A 13,366-nucleotide genomic window follows, 5' to 3' on the forward strand; every position below is an offset into this window, starting at 1 on the left:
AGGAAAATTTATAAGAAATACCAAGTAAAAGGAAAACATTCATACTATATGAGAGGGGAGTGCTGATTGGTTGGCAAGTGGATTCTAAAGGCCAGAGGTGTTGCTTTGGAAAAAAAACACTGGCTAATGATGACTGACATTAACTACCGAGCTTTGTTTCAATTGTATTCCTGGTTGACCATATTTGATTGGTCAGAACAGCCTTGGGAAATGATTGAGAGAATACCTGTAATCCATTTTACTCAGTTAAAACTGATGTAGTGCGTGTATACATGTGTATTTGATTTGCAAAGAACAGGAGACTGTATTAATGTATGTAGCTTTCAACACTTGCAGGTGTGTCATTCTGTGAACCTGACTGATAATTCCGAATTGTTTTTTGTTCTTTTAACACCTCTGAAAGTTAAAGTTCAAATTTTAGCATCAAAGTAGCACTGGATGCTTCGTGATTTATTAATGTGATTTAAATTATGACATGATTATTCAGAAAATATGTGGGGAATATTAACCCCTTAAACAAGGCAGGGTGTAAAACTTTTTTTAAAATCTCGGTCTCAAATATACATTGAAACAGGCCATTTCGTGTTCTCATGGATGAGGGAGAGATTGGGAGGGGTTGGCAGATGCATTGTGGAAGGTAGTGATGGTGATGAAACCAGTCTGTTCCTATGTGGCAGATTGACCATATGACTGTCTGCAGTCATTACGTTTCAGCTCCATTTTAAATTTAACCCTGACCAACTGGATTTCGAAAGTGTTGCTAAATGCAACAGAAACAAATGCTGCATAGAAGAGTTCAGTGCATTTCCAGCACTGCTTGTGGGACAATAGGAACAGGCTGGCTTCCTTTCAATCCTTACCCCAGTTGAATGTCCCACCCCCAACATGACATCTTTGATCGCTGATTCATCCCTACTTCCTTATCTACCTCCCAGACATTTAACATCTTCTCCCCAATATATGCCCCTAGCCTCCAAACCATTTTCTGTGCATGCCAACAGCTTGTTTACCATGAGGGGCTATGCTTTTTGCCATTGTATTCCCAAAGTTTCCAGTCAGTCAATCAGGCTAGCCTCCAGAAGCAATCACGCTCGAAATGAAAAGCTTGGTATTAAAACGGTACAATATTTTGGGACCAGAACTCCTTGCTGCCAGTTGGAAATCCTGCCTCAATAAATATTGGGGATCCTTGCATTCCAATGCCAGGATGAGTTTTAATGCAACTGTTCTTTGGTTCTAGTTTCCAATTGTAATAGCATTGTTAAGGTGAGACATTGAATGGAAGCTAGATGCTTCCTCAGTAATAGAGTGAAAATAAAAATGCTCTTAAGCTATTTCAATTTACCTCCTAGCAACTGAGTCAAAATCAAGATTAGACTTGCCAGTGGTATGTTGCTTTGCCACATATTTTAATGGGGGATTCAGCATTACATAGTAAGAACGAAGGAAAATTGTTTGAAGGTAGTACTGAAACACTGTTCAAAATCTCTCCTCTTGATTGCTGAATAGTTGTTATACTGCTGAGTCTTGGAAGGGTTTTTTTTAAGGTTGGAAGTCTTAAAATTAATGAACAAGTTCTTTTATTGTTCGTTGGAAATAGGTGTTGCTAAGTAAGCCAGCATTTTCTCATCCATCCTTTTTCAGGAAAAAGTCGATGGTGAGCTTTCTTTAGATTAGATTCCTTACAGTGTGGAAACAGACCGTTTGGCCCAACAAGTCTACTCCAACCCCCCGAAGAGTAGCCCACCCAGAACTACTTCCCACCCAGACCTACTTCCCTGTGATTAATGCACCTAACACTATGGGCAATTTAGTATGGCCAATTCACCTGACCTGCACATCTTTGGATTGTGGGAGGAAACCGGAGAACCCAGAGGAAACCCACGTAGACACGGAGGATGTGCAAATTCCACACAGTCACCCGAGATAGGAATTGAACCCAGGTCCCTGGCACTGAGCCACTCTAGAAGCTTTGTGGTCTTTGAGATATAGGAACACCCACCCTGCTGCCGGTTGTGGTAATCAGGAAGCTTCCTTGCCCATGACCTGATGCCATGTGACTTATGGGATCTGGAGTCAATGTTCACAACTCCTAGGGTAATTACTTCATGATTATGTGCCACCGTGCTTCCATGTTTGATGAGTATGTCCTGCCAGCGGGACATGATGTACCCAGGCATATTGATTATGGTGGAGGCTGGGACATTATCTGTATGCTTTTGTGAGTATGACTATGTTAGGCGGGTTCTGCAAGTCAATCTTCTAGTCTGCAAGACAATCTTCTCAATTTTGGGAAAATCACAGATGTTAATAAGCAGGATTTTGCAGATTGACAGGGTTATGTTCACATCACAATTCTGGTGTCTATGGCAATGCCAATTTCATCCAATATCATCCCTTTCTTTTGACTTTATAGCAACAAATGTCAGACAGAAATGCGTGGCTTGTTTGACAATTTCAGAGCCCTTTTCAGAATCAACTGCATTTGAAACTATATCCCCAGTATATTAAAAAACCCAAAGAACTGCTAGAAGTTCGAAAGAAAAAATAGAAATTACGAGATAAACTCAGTAGATCTGCCAGCATCTGTGGAGGGAAATCAGAGTTAATGTTTTGGGTCTAGTGATCATTCTTCAGAACTGATGGTAGCTCGGAAGTAGGTGTTTTTGATGCAGAAGATAGGGTGGGAGGAGGGCTTAGAGCCCAAAGAGAGAGAAAAACAATTGGACAGACAAAGAAGTGGATGACAGTGAGCCTAGGAAAATGAATAGTTGTTAATAGGGATTATTAGTGGCTAACAATGGGATGTGTGTAACAGCAGACCATGTGATAACGTGTTGAGAGTGTGGTGTTGGAAAATGCGCAGCAGGTCAGGCAGCATCCAAGGAGCAGAAGAATTGACATTTCGGGCATAAAACCATCATCAGACCGTGTGATAACGTGACTTGATGTGTAGTGGCGGGGGAAAGCTGGGGAAGGTGCTCTAGTCCTAAAATTGTTGAACTCGATATTCAGTCCAGAAGGCTGTAGAGTTCCCAAATGGAAAATGAGATGCTGTGCTTCTTGCTCGCAGAGCTTCACTGGAGCACTGCAGCAAGCCTGAGACAGAGATGTTGGCCAGGGAACAGGGTGGTGTGGGACAGGAAGTGACAGAAAACAGGAAGTTCATCATCTTTTTTGTGGACAGAACATAGGTATTCTGTGAAGCGAAGCAGTCACCAGGTCTACATTTCCCCAAAGTAGAGGAAACCACGTGAGCAGCGAATGCAGTCGACTAGATTGAGTGAAGTGCTGCTTCACCTGGTACATGTGTTTGGAGAGAGTGCAAGTAAATGGGCAGGTGTTATACCTTCTGCGGTTGCAGGGGAAGGTGCCTTGGAGCTGTAGGGGGATGTTGGGAGTGAAGAGGGAGTGGACCAGGATGTCCTGGATGAATTGGTCCTTGCAGAAGTCTGACAAGGGAGTGGTGGGGCATATGGGTCTGGTGATGGCATCCCACTGGAAGTGGCTGAAATGGCAGCTAATGATCCTCCACATCGATGAGGACAATGCAGACCCATGAGCAGCAGTGCTGCAGCTAAATATGGCAAGTTATGGCCCATGAAAACTGTATTAGCTGTGTTCACAAATGTAATAAATAAGGACTGACTAGAAGCTGACATTACTATACTATCTGATTAATATGTGACTCTCAGCCAATTCATAACATCATCAATTGTCTTAAACTGATTTCTGTTTATTTTCAGTCGACCTATCAGTCGATTCTCACCTTTGAGTTACGATCAGCCGCACTTGCACCCTCATCTTTTCCAGGAGCAGTTTCGGTGTGGAACCAACAACTTCAACCAAGCAGCAGCGTTTTCCCAACCCATGAAAATTGCACAGATGGACCCACTTTTAAACTATAACAACATGGCTGGTAAAGCTCTACTGCAGCATGAGCAGCAGCAGCAGGATCTCACTGCTTCATCACTACATCAGGCATTGCTTTCTCCAACGCCATCTGATTACACAAGACACCAACAAGTTTCACAGCAGTATGGCCATATGATCCAGGGTTTACTGTCACCCAGGCATTCATTGACAGGGCAACAGGACCTGCGCTTACCTCATATCGAGACGGCACATTTCTTAAAACATCACCAGCGGCAGCAACAACAACAGCAGCAGGAATATGACTTGCTGAGGCACATGAACCAAGGGGTGGCAGATGCTGGGAGCATGACTGCCAACCTATGCGGGCAGCAACAGACTTTATCAGATCACCAAGCATTAAATATGCCTTATCAAAGTACAGAAACGTATCATCAGCACCATCGTTTATTACAGGTCAGAGGCCAAGAGCATATTCCACAACCCCCTTCATCATCCCAAGGACACAGTTTTGTCCACCATCCTCCGTTGATGCATTCGGAGAGTATGGAAGAGGACTGTGTAAGCGAAGGGAATAGGGAGGGGTATCAGGACAATACAGACTGCACTGACACATCCACCAAAGCCTGCCAAGAGAATCCAGTACTGCTTAATGCTATTAGATGTAGGGATGCAGAGACACTACTAATAAATATGAATCATGTGCATGAGATGACACAGCCTTACAGTCATCAGCCAGGCCCTGGTTTTGCCAGAAGCAAAGTGCCAAGCAGAGGTAAGAAAATATATTTGTGCTTAGATAGCCTTAGTTTGCATAATAGACTTTTAATTACCAAACTCTTTGTTTCATTAAACTTGGAAAAACTACAAACTTGGATTGTTGTCTACTCATAATGAATTAGCAAAACTTTCTGATAGGACCTCTAATGTAGACTTGCTCATAAGCTGAATTTGTGTGGATCTGCTCCAACTGCATGTTTGTGATTTCACAGAATTCATTTAAATGTTGATTTATCACTGAGAGGGAAATGTATTTTTCAAAATTCGCTAGGATTTTCAGTAAAATATTAATGGGATGATACACCAGTACAATACCGAGGAAGTGCAACATTTTTTTAGATGATGTCTTTTAGATGAGATCGTATACCAAGCCATTATATGCTCAGTTCATGGGTGCAATCACATGGCATTATTTTGACAAAGAACAGGGAGTTATCCTAAATCATCTGACCAATATTTATCCCTAAACCAAGAAACTTAAGGAGAAGTAGATGATCGAGTCAACTATCACATTGCTGTCTGTAAGAGCTTGCAGTGGTGTTTTCTACATTACATAAGTAACTACACACCCATAAAGTACTTAATGGCTAATAAAGTATTTTGGGATGTCTTAAGATTGTAAAAGGCCAATATTATATATTACTGGTTTGGAATAAATGCTTAATACCTGAGCGCTCTCACACATTTTAAAAAGTTAGCTTTGTTACATGGCATCTACCTGTTGCATTTGATATAGCATGAATGTTGATGTAATTTTACCTTAACATGCACTTTCTCTGTTAACTATTAAAATCAAAACATTAATGAATTCAGCTTTCATTGACATGCGCACCATCCACAAACAATGAGAGAAAATTTACTGTTTTGCAGGGAGGGAGAGTGGGGGAAGGGATCACACGGCATCATGAAATCAGCTTGCTCATCCCATATCCAGATTGGATATTAGCCTCCCACTCTCTGGTCAGAATCATAGTCACTACGCAAGGCAGTGACTAGATTTTGAGTGACGAGAGCCAGAAATCTCATGGAATGATCTGGCATTTGGATAAATAGGGAATCCTGAAAGGAATTGCAATTGGAGGAAAGGGAGAAAAGACCAAAGGGAAAGGAAGGTTTCATGGTGGGTTCTATCAGAGAATCCTCCCAGCCTTGATTAAAACCCCGAACGTTATATAACATCTCCTGGCCTTTTAGTATGTTCTAACCTTTGTACTCTCTTTCTATTGGGTTTGGTCTGCCAAGGAAGCCATCAGGGCTTTATCATTGCAGTCCTGGTTTAAGATTGCGGTTAGATTCTGATTAAGTCATTAGGACGCAATCTGTATACTTAATCAAGATGTGCTGGGCCCTGCTGAATTTGTTTGGCACCTGCAATTTAAAATTGTAGTCATTCACATTAAGTTGGTTAGGGGTCACTCTCCCACTCCATTTTGCTCACTACCCTGCCTGTTTCTGGTCACTCGCTGTTAGAATTCCCCTCAGCAGGTATGTAGGTTAGGTATGCTCATTATAAATCATGGCACACAATCCTACCAAGTTACATAATGATGAAGTAGATATTTCTGTGTTAATTACCAATTTTATGTGGTGTATAAAATGTATACCAAGTAGTGAGGTATCAAAGAATCACAGAATAGAAAAGGAGGGCATTTGGCCCATTACGCCAGCTCAAGCTATTAAATAATTCACTAAATCATTACCCAAATTCCTGCTTTTCCTCCATATCCTTGCGCACTGTTTCACTCTAAATAATTATCCAAAGCCCTGTTGAATGCCTGAATTGAACCAGCCTGCTCCAAATTTCCAGGCAGTGTACCCCATGCCTTAACTATTCACTATGTGAGACAGTTTATTTTCTCACATTACGTTGCCTTTTTGCACGTCATTTTAAATCTATGCACTCTTGCTCTTGATACTTTTACAAACAGGAATTGCTTCTGCCTACCTACCCAGTAATAACCTTGAGACAATTTCTCAATAACCTTGCATTAACAGCAACAATGTTTTTTATCAGGATTAAAATTTGGAATTTGCCAGTACAAAACCATACCACAGCAGTTATTTAAGTAAAATTAACTTTGCATTTTGTTATAAATAAGGTCCAAGTGATTATTGAAACAGTACAATCTGCATTTGGGATTCAGTCGGCAGTGATGAATCAGCTGAGATTTTGCTAATTACTCCAGGTTTCCATTTTTTTTTGGTTTATTAAAACATGTAAATCAGTGTGATAGGAATCAAAGCTGTAAATTGAGGTTTTTTAAAATCAATCAACTAAAGGCCCATCAATGTAAAAGGCAGGTTGTAAAGGATTGTTTAGAGCATCTTTATGTGTGATTTGTACTACATTTTATATCAGAGTCATAGTCATAGCGATGTACAGCGTGGAAACAGACCCTTCGGTCCAACCTATCCATGCCGACCAGATATCCCAATACAATCTAGTCCCACCTTCCAGCACCCAGCCCATATCCCTCCAAACCCTTCCTATTATATACCCATCCGAATGCCTCTTAAATGTTGCAATTGTACCAGCCACCACCACATCCTCTGGCATCTCATTCCATGCACGTACCACCCTCTGTGTGAAAAAGTTGCCCCTTGGGTCTCTTTTACATCTTTTCCCTCTCACCCTAAACCTATGCCCTCTAGTTCTGGACTCCACGACCCCAGGGAAAAGACTTTGTCTATTTATCCTATCCATGCCCCTCATAATTTTGTAAACCTCTATAAGGTCACCCCTCAGCCTCCGACTCTCCAGGGAAAACAGCCCCAACCTGTTCAGCCTCTCCCTATAGCTCAGATCCTCCAACCCTGGCAACATCCTTGTAAATCTTTTCTGAATCCTTTTCAAGTTTCACAACATCTTTCCGATAGGAAGGAGACCAGAATTGCATGCAATATTCCAACAGTGGCCTAATCAATGTCCTGTACAGCCGCAACATGACTTCCCAACTCCTGTACTCAATACTCTGACCAATAAAGGAAAGCATACCAAATGCCTTATTCACTATCCTATCTACCTGCAACCTGCACTCCAATGTCTCTTTGTTCAGCAACACTCCCTAGGACCTTACCATTAAGTGTATAAGTCCTGCTAAGATTGCTTTCCCAAAATGCAGCACCTCGCATATATCTGAATTAAACTCCATCTGCCCATCTGGCCCATCTGGTCCAGATCCTGTTGTAATCTGAGGTAACCCTCTTCGCTGTTCACTACACCTCCAATTTTGGTGTCATCTGCAAACTTACTAACTGTACCTCTTATGCTCGCATCCAAATCATTTATGTAAATGATAAAAAGTCGAGGACCCAGCACCGATCCTTGTGGCACTGCACTGATCACAGGCTTCCAGTCTGAAAAACAACCCTCCACCACCACCCTCTGTCTTCTACCTTTGAGCCAGTTCTGTATCCAAATGGCTAGTTCTCCCTGTATTCCATGAGATCTAAGCTTGCTAACCAGTCTCCCATGGGGAACCTTGTCGAGTGCCTTACTGAAGTCCATATCGATCACATCTACTGCTCTGTCGTCATCAATCTTCTTTGTTACTTCTTCAAAAAACTCAATCAAGTTTGTGAGACATGATTTCCCATGCACAAAACCATGTTGACTATCCAGAATCCGTCCTTGCCTTTCCATATACGCACATCCTGTCCCTTAGGATTCCCTCCAACAACTTGCCCACCACTGAGATCAGGCTCACCGGTATATAGTTCCCTGGCTTGCCATACTGCCCTTCTTAAACAGTATTGGAAGAATGGACAGCAATGTCTTGGGTGAAACTAGATTCGTTATGATTGAGTTAAACATTTTAATTAAATGGGATATGGAAAGGAATAACTATCAGTGCAAGGAATGTAGTATCCTGCCAACATTGCAAAACATTGGAAAACAGATGAATCTGATAAATGTGGTTCATTTCCTGTATGGTACTTGTGTTTTTAAAAAGACTTCAGATCACAGGAAGAAGGAGAGATTAAGGATGGTGAGGTAATTAAAAGATCTGGCAAAGATCGTGTGGAGTATAACATGGATTCTCTTAAGTAGAAGCAAGAATGGTTGATATTTCAAGACTAGGGGGCACAGTTTTAAGGTAAGAGGAGAAAGATTTTCAAAAGACACGACCAAATTTTTTACACAGGGAATGGTTTGCATTTGGAATGAACTTCCTGAGGAAGTGGTAGATATGGGTACAATTACAAGACATTTGGATAAGTACATGAATAGGAAAGGTTTGAACGAATATGGGCCAGGAGCAGGCAGGTGAGACTAGTTTAGTTTGCGATTATGTTCTGCGTGGACCAAAGGATCTGTTTCCGTGCTATCTGACTCTATGACTCTTAAGTCTGGCAATCTCCTGAGAGAAAGGCAAAGTCATAATGTTTCAGGTCATTCAGAACTGAAAGCTCATTTCTGTGTTATAAGTTAGTGGCAAGACGTCTGAAATTAGATGTAGGGACCATCTAAGTTCATGTGCTTATCCTTCCTGCAATCTTACAAACACCAAGGGAAAGAAGAAAGAATGATCACTGTCTAAAAATTTTCTTCTTTTTCATTTAGTTTTGCCCAACTTTTAAGTTGTTCATCTATCCTGTGCATTATCTCCTAGAAAAGCAGATAACCTGTTGTAAAACTTCTACCAGTGATTTATTTTATGCAGTTGATTACTGACTCCATTTTGTACAATTGACAACTGAACATAATGAGGTTAAAAATCACACGACACCAGGTTATAGTCCAACAGGTTTATGTGGAAGCTTGGCGTCGCTTAACTGTTTAGTATATGATAGCTCTTTCTCGATTCTGTGCATGGCTGTTCTTACTTGATGGAGCAATTTGTCTGGTTAATTCCGATAACGCATGAGACTCTCACATGCTAAATAGCTATGCGACCCTGAGCATACCTCCAAATAAACTAATTGGACCATAACTTGGTGTTGTGTGATTTTTAACTTTATCCACCCCAGTCTAACGCCGACACCTCCACATCATAAATAATGAGTGCCTTGAAGTGGCTGACTGCCAAATTGCCCCTCCCACCAGCCTTCCTTTCTTATCTTTTAGCCAGCAACATCCACTAAAATATTCAAAACTCTCTTTGTGTCATACTTCTGCCTTTCTGACAATAAATAAAAAAATCTCAGCATGTACAAATTAAAAATGCTAAATGTAATTCAAACCACCACCCAAATATCCTGCAAGGTTGTTGAATTTAATGTAGTTTGCTTTTATTTAAGTTGATGATTCTTTTTAAGAGAACATTTCACGATTTTTTTGTTCACCTAAATGGAACGTAGAGTGATGCAGCACAGAAACACACTCTTCAGCCCAACTTGTCCATGCCAACCTTGTTTCCTAAATTGAACTTTGTCCCATTTGCCTGTGTTTGGTGATAGTCAGGTTTTAGATTTCTTAACTATTAACAGAGCCATTATGTTATTTGTTAACAAGAAGAATTCCTCTTTGCAGTTGAACAAGGTGGGCAAATTCCAATTTACTTCTTCTCAGCGCAGATCATTGTGTACTGTTGTTCTTTTTGTTATAGGAAAGCCAAGATTGTTATAACCAGCAGGCTGGCCTGTGGACCACAGTCGATAGACTGTTGATTATGAATTAACAATTTTCAAAGTTGTGTTACTAGATCAGCTCAGACAAGCTCCTGACTTGAAACATTTCCAGTGACCTTCGGAACTGCCAGTAAGCTAATGACAGCATTCCCGTGAAGTGTTGCAGTTAATAGAACGTTTTAAAGACTGCGATTAGGTAGTTTGAAAGAAGAGCAAGCACCTTCAGTTTATCTTTATCTTAGATGTCAATGTGAATGTATAACCTGCACATTAAAGATTCTGTTACATAATATGAAAATCATCTTAATCGTATAACAGTGGTTCTCTCAGAAAAGGAAAATAATATAAATACTTATCAAAATAACTAAGAGATACAACCAATGCCACTGGATCTGGGAGATTACATGTCAAAAATGCCTGTTCCTAATTGTACACAGTGCTGTGTGCTATCAGTTATGTCCTTGAGAAGGGCATTATAGCTTCACAAGATCTTTGTTTCTGTTTCAGTCTGTGTATCTTTTGGTCTATCCCATGTACAAGAACTCACGCTGAGTGCAGTCTTAGACTATTTCCTGCTGTACCCTGGAAAAAGATGCAGCTTAACATTTAAACAGTTGCTAAGTCATTTTTTGATTGCAGTTGACTTATTACACTGTTTCAAGCCATTGCGGTACCACATTTATTGTATAATAGTCACTAGGATGTGTGATTTTTTTAAAATTAAAATCTTGATTCATCCTGATTTCCTGCCATATTGAGTGCATCTCGGCTTCTGCCAGTCAGATTTGGTGAGAAACTAAAACTTCACTGTGACAAAGAGCATATTGATCACTACTGGTGCAATCAAGCGGAAAATACTAAACCGTTATTGAAAGGTATTATGTATCTAAAGGCACCAATAGGGGGGAGAGAAGGTGGGTGAAGAAAGGGAGTTGATATTTTGAGCAGCCCCCATGTTGAATAGACACCAAGCAGCTGGTAAAGCAATAATGAATGATATGTCAACATTTGCATGCTATTTTAGGAAATAATTGACCACATCTAGCAAGGCAAAATCCTATTCTACCACGGAAGAATATTATGTATTGCCCTGTGTGTTAGTATGTTTTTTTTCTCATTCTTTAAATGTAATTCATTGCACATCTAAATATCTCTGATTCTCACCCTTTTACTCTTTCTGTCTGAACTTGGAATGCCTTAATCTTGCATTTTCCTTGATATCTATGCTATATCACCAAATCTCTTACACCTTCCTCCATTAAAGAACTGAAATGAAAGACTTTATGTACCATATGACTGAAGATCTCTCATGTAATGTTTACCTGGACAAGTTCCTGTTTTCTCCTTTTAGACAGAATCATGTTAATTTAAAGGTTCAAAGATTCAGGAAGGCTGCTGTGAACATATCTAAAGTGATTGAAAATAGAGAAGTAGAAATAATTAAAAGCCCAGATCTCTGCTACCCAGAAAAGTAAAAGGCCAAAATCTCACCTTATTTCAGAATCTATGTCTGGTGATCGAATGGATGGAAGAAGAGCTCCCATGCAGCCCATGGAGGTAAATGACCACAATGGAGTTGGTTACACAACGAGACAGTCAACTAGAACCCTCCAGCGGCATCACACCATTCAGACAAGTGATGATGCTTATGTATGTACAAACTATTTTTATTCTCTTTTTAATTTAACTGTTATATGTCTGATTATTACCTCTGATTTACAGTGTAAACAATATGGTGCATTTTGTTTCAAGTTTAGTGTTTAATTATTTAATATTTAAGATTATGTACCAAAAATAGCATGACATTTAGTGAATATTAGAAAATCAAGTAGGCTTCAGTTATGCAGAATTCTTTACATGCTCGGTCTAGCAAAGTTCAACAGTAATTATTCTTATCTGGATAGTCAGCAAAATTATGATTAACAAAATTGATGAAAGTCTCTGATATATGAATATCAGACCTTATGAACACACATAGCCAAAAGAATTCTCTAAAACCCTTGTTATCAACAGTGCCTTCACCCCTAATCCTACCAATCTGCCTCACGTCCACTATGTTGTCCCACTAACTTGTGTCCTTGCTTTGAGATCACTCAATGTGAGGTACACCGTTAAGAAATTTCAGAAATGTATAAATCTAGCTAAAGACTCGGTTGAAATAGCAAGCCGATGTTTAGAAACAGTTGCGTGTGAAAGATGATTATGATGTTGTTTTGTGAGATTTTTGTGTCTTTGTTATATGATCAGTGGTAATGGTCAGGGACCTGAACTGGATAATTTGTTAAGCTCTCATCTGGGGCAAAAGCGATTGCCAAGCTGCTTCTCCCTGTAAAATTACCAATATTTTCTATTTTCAAAAAGGTACAGAAAAGGAGAATTTTATCCAATTTATTTGAAGGGATAAAGTATAGATTGTGCTATTTATTACTTATTATGATAGTTCCAGTCTACATTTATTGACAGTTTTAACTTTGATTATTTTTTCATTTGAAGGATCAGGCAGAGCCCTCAGGGATGAGTTTATTAGCTGGAAAGGTGCTTAGCTCTGCCCGTATGTCAGATGTTGTCCTTAGCCATTCATCACTTACGGGGAGCCAACAGCTACAGACAGGAGAGAATGAAGGTGAGTATTTCTTGTGTTCTAAGAATCTTAACCACAAGCTAAAAACTTAACATATTGAAACACACATAAGCCAATACTGCATTTTAGCTGCAGTAAGTCAGATATTTGTTTTGCTTGAGTTCGTCAGTGTGCATTGATAACTATTTTGTTTTGTCCTTTCAATAAAGGTCATGAACATTTGTTGTAATTTATACACATTACTTTTGCAGAAGGCTGATATTTGAAATATGATTACCTGTGATAATGTTGATTACATTCTATCTGATTACATACAATCTGTGCTCACTAATTAGAAATGGTTTATAGAGAAAGGTGTGTAATGAGGTCCAGCATCATCATTCAGCTCTACGAGTTATATAAAAGATTTTTGTGTCAATTCAGTTGCCATTTATTGATTGCCTTTTAATTCATTAGCTGTGAAGTTATGCTTTAATTGAACAAAATTTGTGGGCGGTATGGTGGCACAGTGGTTAGCACTGCTGCCTCACAGTGCCAGAGACCCGAGCTCAATTCCCGCCT

The 13,366-nt window shown here is 39.9% G+C and overlaps 1 protein-coding gene across 4 annotated transcripts in view; it reads left to right on the forward strand.

The window, feature by feature from the left end:
* Positions 1-13,366, forward strand: part of sik3 (SIK family kinase 3) — a 302,157-nt gene that overhangs the window by 281,490 nt on the left and 7,301 nt on the right. For all 4 annotated transcript variants that reach the window (XM_060846766.1, XM_060846767.1, XM_060846769.1 and 1 more), the window contains 3 exons: positions 3,747-4,648; positions 11,726-11,874; positions 12,718-12,847. In XM_060846766.1, coding sequence (XP_060702749.1) covers positions 3,747-4,648; positions 11,726-11,874; positions 12,718-12,847 — 1,181 coding nt within the window. The remainder of the gene's footprint in view (positions 1-3,746; positions 4,649-11,725; positions 11,875-12,717; positions 12,848-13,366) is intronic.

The sequence above is a fragment of the Hemiscyllium ocellatum genome, chromosome 29, assembly GCF_020745735.1.
Source record: "Hemiscyllium ocellatum isolate sHemOce1 chromosome 29, sHemOce1.pat.X.cur, whole genome shotgun sequence".
Taxonomy (NCBI): Eukaryota; Metazoa; Chordata; class Chondrichthyes; order Orectolobiformes; family Hemiscylliidae; genus Hemiscyllium; species Hemiscyllium ocellatum.